Raw genomic sequence first — 6,814 nt, 5'->3', positions numbered from 1 at the left:
CTAATAGTAGAATGTGTCTAATCGTAGAATGAAAAAAATTACTAGTATAAAAGGTACTACTAATTTTTAGATATTGTATTTTTATAAGGGTATATTTGTACAGGTAATTCTTGTGTTTCAGCAGTCAATAATGTGGGATTTATGAAAAGCTTTATTAAAGGTCTTTTTGTGTATCTGGAATACACAGAAATCAATTACCAAATCGAAAAATCAATGCAATTAGATAACGCACTTTATCTTTATGAATTCTGAAAACCTCAGAGATTTGCCACAAGATTCAAAATTTAGTCTTCCATTAACTAGTCTATATCTACCTCTCTGTCTCTATAAATACATAATAAGTATTTGACGAAGTTCAAGAAAAGTGCATAGAACATTTTAAATATATGAATGTAATTTTTTCTCTGTTGGAGAAAATATGATGTGCGATGACTGGCAGTTTTCCATATTTTACGTAATATGCAGCTAGAGCTAAGTTTTTTTCAGTCTTTCTCCAGATCTATTGTGTCAAATGTCAGTTGACATACGAAGACAGTCAGTCAGATCCTTTATTTACTGATATAGTGCAAATGTAGCATAAAGAAATCACATTCTGTATTGTTTAGCTTTCTTCTTATGCGTGCAGCCAGCTGCAGACTTGACGGAAAAAGAATGTTAGTTAAAGATCATTCCTTTATTTATTGTGTTTTTCCATATGTGTGCTGTCAGCTACAGATCTGGCAGAGGAAGAATGTCAATCAAAAATCGTTCCTTTGTTTATTGTCGTCCTCCATATGCGTAATGTCGGCTAGACACCTGGCGTACGAAAAATCCAAGCAAAGTTATTATTCCTTTGCTTATTGTTTCAATGCATACGTGGCATAAATACGCAAACTGTTGGAGCAGCTCACTTTATAAGTGTAATAACGGCAGCCCTGTCATAATAAATGGAAAGGCCTCATACCAGCAAGCTGAGAATGAATTTCCTAAAGAACATCCTTTGCCAGCTGTTGCTTTTCACTTGTAAGTGGAACTCTTTCTCCTATTCAAACGTTATGAGATTATTTTACAAATTATTGTTCATAAATTTTGTTATCGAAAGTAAAATTTAAGGTACTGATAACTGATTCCCACTTATCTCCAGTCATGCCGTCTAAGCATTTAACACTATCTGGGAACCAGCTGAGATATATAAAATGAAAATTTATATTTTAGGCAAAAGAATGAAATTTATCATTTAAAGGCGATTCCGTCTGATTAACACTAGTCTGGAGAAAAAAAAAGTAGTACTGTAAGTTGTGTTTTAATAGGTTTATTTGAAGCATTTGGACCTAGTCTGGACAAATATTTTGGCCAAAGAGCCATATTGATGTTTAAAGAAAAGGCTGCGGGCAGCAAATGTATTTCAATTTAATTATTATTTTCAGGAGAAGTGAATTCTGAATGATGCTGTTTTATGTCCTTTAACATTTTGTTTAAATCTGATGTGTTAACTTTATAATGAAGATTTTTAAAACTGCTTCTAAATGATCATCGGTGATACTCAATAGCAAAATTATGGTAGAAAATGGTAGATAATATTATTGTTGCTCTATGTGGCTGGACACCTACAATATAATGCATTCGCCTGGAATGGTCAATACTTATCCGCTATTTAGCTTTCTCATTACCGGAAATGTTGCTCATGCTGCAGTACAGGGGGTGACCGAATAGCACGCCTAAGAAAGGGGAAGCTTCATACTCATTTTGATGGAAAACTGCCCGGAAAATGGATCCTAAAAATTTTCATCCTCTTTCTTTGCCACCAAGTCTGTCGAAACGATTTTCAGTTTGCCAGCATTTTAAGTGCCTTCATACATCATAACTTACACAAATCTAAGTCTTCTTTGAGATTCGAGCCAAAAACTTCTATTCTTCTGTGATTAAAGCGATCTGATATCTATATCCACCTTTGTTTAATCGTTTATTTATTATTTCAACTTCGTTTAATCTTATCGGCAAGTCTCAAAATCTACGTACAGCTTTAAGTTTTATTTATTTTCTAATTTTTAAGTCTCCCATTCTAAGGCAGCTCATATCGTAGCAAGTTTTACGAGTTCGCTTATTTGGTTAGAGAATCGAGGGCTTACTAGCTAATAATAGAGAGGATGAACTGCATTTATTGCTTTTAAATCCCTTTCTTTGTGAATCAAAGAAAATTAATCATGTTTTATAGGTATATAACTAACTGATCTGATATCTATATGTAACTTTAACTGTGTATGCCCTCCAGCAATATCGGGAAATGTAATGTACTGAAAATTTCTCGTCGGCTGGGGTAAACCCATAGAATACCAGAGAGAGTATTAGTTCCCAGATTTTAATTTAGAGTTGAGTTCTAAGTATAGGGACAACTCAAGGCGAGCTTCGCTCTTTGTATTCTCTTTGCATTGCCTTTAATATTCTTAGTACTTTTCTTAGCTAGTGGTGTGCTCTGGCATACTGAGCTCTGGCATTCTTAGCTAGTGGTGCGCTCTGGCATACTGAGAAGAGCTGTACAAATACATTTGTGAAAAGTTTCAGAGCTGTAAAATGTCAGTTTGGGGTGCAGAGGCTTGTGTTCTTAGGTAACATCAGGTATAAGAGAATTGTAAAGACTAACAGCGAATTTTCGCTTTGTCTTGTTAAGTATCACAGAGACAGGGAAAGGGTGGAACGAACACCTTTATTTGGCTTAAAAGCAAATAGACGGCACCATTCGTGCTTATGAAAGCCAACAGTTACGGCTAAAGCAAAGATAATTGATTAATTAAAACTAAGCCAAGTAAGCTAGCCTAACGCCTGCACGAATAGAATAAGGCGCAAGCTGGCTCCGAGCTAAGGTCGGCGTACTAATGGCGATAATAACGCAATACCGCAGACTACTACTCGCCAGGAAATCAAATTAGCAATGCTGCCTGCAGCAGGCAGAATTCACTCTAATTCTACCCTCTAAAACTGTCCTTTAAATATTCTCTTCTTTCTATCTAATTTGAATTTCCTGCAGGCAAGCAAATCGAAATGAAGGAGATAGAACAAATGATCAATATATAACTTGCTAGAAACTAGATGTAAAGTCTACATCTTTCCCTGCCAAAATTTAAGGAGACTCTTTAATGACCTCATCAAGAATTTTAATTCTAAATCCTTCAGAGCCAAACTCTAACAGTAACATAAAATTTAAACTAAAGTAATTAATTTTAAATTTACATAGCAAAGATCTGGATCCTCATACATATCCTCTATTACAAAATTTCAGCAGTTGAACTTCTTCCAAATATCTAGAAGGAAAAAGACTGAAGCAGAAAATTTCAAAACATAATACATTACTTCAGTTTATATTATCTCTTTTAAATCTGTTTTATTTAAACATTTCATTTAAATTTATCTAAACTTTCATTCAACTCGCGTATTCGATCAATAAAACCTCTATCCTACTATCTCCAGTAAAAATATACTGTAAATATCGAGAGAGTGTGTTTTTGCATTAGTGCCACAACTTTACCATTTAATCCACAAGCTATATGTTAAAAATTTGGACTCATTAGACCTAAAAAATAACTTTCTTTCAAAACTGCACCTAATGTGCTAACAAGAGCGTGCTTTAAACTTGGCGGCTGGAGAGCCTAATTTTAAACTCATGCACCTAGCTACCTTTTTACTTTTAACTGAAATTTGTCTGAAATTTTCTAGGCATATAAACCGCTCTTTCTTACAATACAGATTTAATTCTTACAACTATGCAAGTCTTAATTTACTTGAAGACATATATTTAAGAGTACTTTTAATACTTACAATAAAAACATCAGACATACTGTATATAAATGAACTATTTACAATACATTAAATTAGAAAATTTGGCTTGCACTATAATGTCAAGGCACGCAAGCTGCTTAAGATTTCGTAATATTTTCATTAAAATTTCCTCACATCAGTCCCTCAGACTAAAATAGAGTTACTGTTTCTAATCTAAATTCATAATGAATATAAATCATTCCAATTAAAATTCCGAGCTTCTTTCTCTTTAAACAACTGAAATAATCTAATCTGAGGCAAAATTCGAAAGAAATTACCATTGTCTAGATAGAAAAGAAAACTGAATCTTAGTAAGGAAAAATTAATTTCCACTTATCTGTTTGTTTTTCGGTATTTCTCCATTCGTTTATTCACGAAGTCCTCCCACGTAGGTAACATTGTAGTTTTCCGAACCCAGAACCTCCTTCGGGGTTGAGCCTCCTGCTCAGTTGGGGTTTTCCTCTCTTCCTTGGGCCGTTTCGGAGTCTCATCACCTTCCGTTAGCGTTGGGTACTCTCAAAGTCCGCTGATCTCTTTAGGTAACACAGAATGTTGGAATTTCCACAGTCGGATCTACATCATTGAAGATTGCTCAGCTGCGCGCTTGTTCTGTAGAAACTTCGGTGTCAATTCCTCAATGTACTTGGCCTCATGCGATGGGACTTTTTCCTCGGGCATTTTGCCAGCGCTGAACATTCTTTGGTGGTTCATGTATCCTACTGGATTCCCTTCGTCTTAGCGGCTTTCTTGACCTCTTGTCTTTCATTCTGGTTGCTTCATATTGGTGGTTGCTCACCTTTAACCAGGAACATGTACTTCCATCGTTCTCTGCCGCTGCGCCTCACTGATTTTCATTTTTCTTGCTACCATTCCTGAAAAATATTTCCATCTTCGTCCTTTTGTAGTAGGGCTTAATTTGATATACATTTGCCATTGTCTGTTCTCCATATCTGTCTTTTAAATAAACTGCTGATTCTGGAAATCTTTCAGTTAGGTATGAGCCTTGAAATCGTGGACAAATTTCTGCTACTCTGTCTTCCTCCGAACATGATAATGAGTAATTAACTGGTCTACCACCTTGTAATTCATTTCCAGCCCTTTTCCTGTCATAATACAGCTCCTGCTTCTCCATTGTCATAATTTAATTTTTCACTGCTTTGTCTCTTATCTTCTGTATGTCTGTCATTTTGAATTCTGGCGCTCTCTTCTGCACAAAGAATTTAGTTTTCGGCCTAAGAATAATTCTGTTGGAGTTTTTCCTGTTGTATCATATTTAGCTGCCCTTAATGCAAACGCTAACTCATTAATCCCGCTATCCCAGCGCTTATGATGGTTTTTGACATAACAACGTATAATTTTAACTATGTTATTACTCCACTATGGCTTGGCTGCGGCCGATAAGGCACCATTTTTAGATGACATATGCCAAGGCTCTCGCATAATACCTGACATATTTGGCTAATAAACTGTTTTCCGTTACCGGAAATTATTTTTAATGTAGCTCCATATTTTAAAATGCATTTGTTTACGAAAGAATCTATAACTACTTTAGCCGAGGCTCTTCTTTGGAGGACTATTTCTACCCATTTAGAGAAAATGTTTCTCCAATAACGAGTAAATATCGGTTTTTACTGACTTCGTTGCGAGGGCATGGGCCTAATAATTTTATTCCAATTCGTTTGGAAGCGTTTACCCGGCTGGGTATACTTAATATCATTATTTAATTGACAAGTATGGCACAACCTGGCATACCGCATTTACAAATGTTTGCAGTTAAGAAAAATACACCGCCTTGCGAACTCGTTGTACTGTTTTCTTATTCCCAGGTAGCGAGAAATAAGCGAATCGTGTACTTAGGATGTTTAACCTTAAACTCGCTGGGATAACCGGTTAAAGCTCGTAATTTTGATTCGTGGTTTTTGAATAAAGTAACAGATTATCAGCAAATTCGTAGTTCTAGACTCTTTCTTATTGCCGTAATGTTAATTAGTGCCGTAATGATCCGAATCCTTCAAATAAGAATATATATTTTTTAATTTGGGCTCTCATTTGCAGTTCTTCTATAATAGTTTTACGTGTGTCGAGCACTTTTACCGTAGGCATAGCGCATTTTATATTATTTCCTTCCTCATCCAACTGCATTTTTGAGAGTGCATCGGCCTCCGTAGTTTGCTTTCCAGAGGTATGTATAAAAAGTAAGTTGAATTCTTGAAGTTTAAAGCCTCATCTAATCAATTTTGGATATAAATTCTTTTCTGAACATAAACGCGCTACAGCCACATAATCAGAAAAAAACTGTAATAGGCGATTTGCCAAAGTAAACTCTAAATTCTTACACTGCTAATAAAACTGAGAGCATTTCTCCTTCCGTGGCACTATAGCTCCTCTGCGCTGACCGGAAATCTACCCCTTACTGCATGAGAACAGCACCCACTACGTAATCAAAGGCATTTTCCGAATTTTCATCGCCTTAAGTAAACTTTAAGACGGAAGCTTGCATTAAAGCTTGTTTTAGTTTTTCAAACGTCGTACTGGACTCTGCTGATGAAGTAAAGCGGTTTTCTTTTCTATTTAATTCTAACAAGTGCTCAGCTATTTTAGCGATGTCTTGAAGGAAAATTCTGTAATATGAACACATGCCTAAAAATGAGCAAAGTTTTCTTGAAGTATTTGACGAAGAGCAGTTTCTGATGGTTATTATTTTAGAATTTTCCTTCGCAGTTCCTTTCTTGGATATTTTATATGCTAAGTAACGAAGTCCTGGAGTAGCGAACTGAGCTTCATTTAGAAGCGAAAATACTTCATGGAAGTCTTTATTATGATCGTTGAATATTTCACTCGTGACTATGATATCGTCTAAATCAGCGATTCTTAACCGATGGTTCTGGCACCACTGGTGGTACGAGAGAAAAATAGGTGGTACACAAAGCAATAAAGTACTTTCAAATACAAAAATTAAATACCCCAAAATCCTGTTTAAGTTTTTTCGCTAATACTCACAAATATATGCTTTGAAATTTTT

General features: G+C 35.4%; 1 protein-coding gene across 4 annotated transcripts in view; it reads left to right on the top strand.

Annotated features, from left to right (window-relative positions):
- Positions 1–850: 850 nt before the first annotated feature.
- Positions 851–6,814, top strand: part of LOC118185084 (neprilysin-2-like) — a 118,947-nt gene continuing 112,983 nt past the window's right edge. For 3 of the 4 annotated variants that reach the window (XM_085811818.1, XM_085811817.1, XM_085811816.1), the window contains exon 1: positions 851–1,002. In XM_085811818.1, coding sequence (XP_085667944.1) covers positions 927–1,002 — 76 coding nt within the window. In that variant the 5' untranslated portion in view covers positions 851–926. The remainder of the gene's footprint in view (positions 1,003–6,814) is intronic. The other variant, XM_035354878.2, reaches the window with a different exon arrangement.

Source organism: Stegodyphus dumicola, chromosome 2 (genome assembly GCF_044657685.1).
Source record: "Stegodyphus dumicola isolate Sdum_Otavi_A_Nest chromosome 2, ASM4465768v1".
In the NCBI taxonomy this organism is placed as follows: domain Eukaryota; kingdom Metazoa; phylum Arthropoda; class Arachnida; order Araneae; family Eresidae; genus Stegodyphus; species Stegodyphus dumicola.
This window is presented reverse-complemented; position numbering and strand designations above follow the sequence as displayed.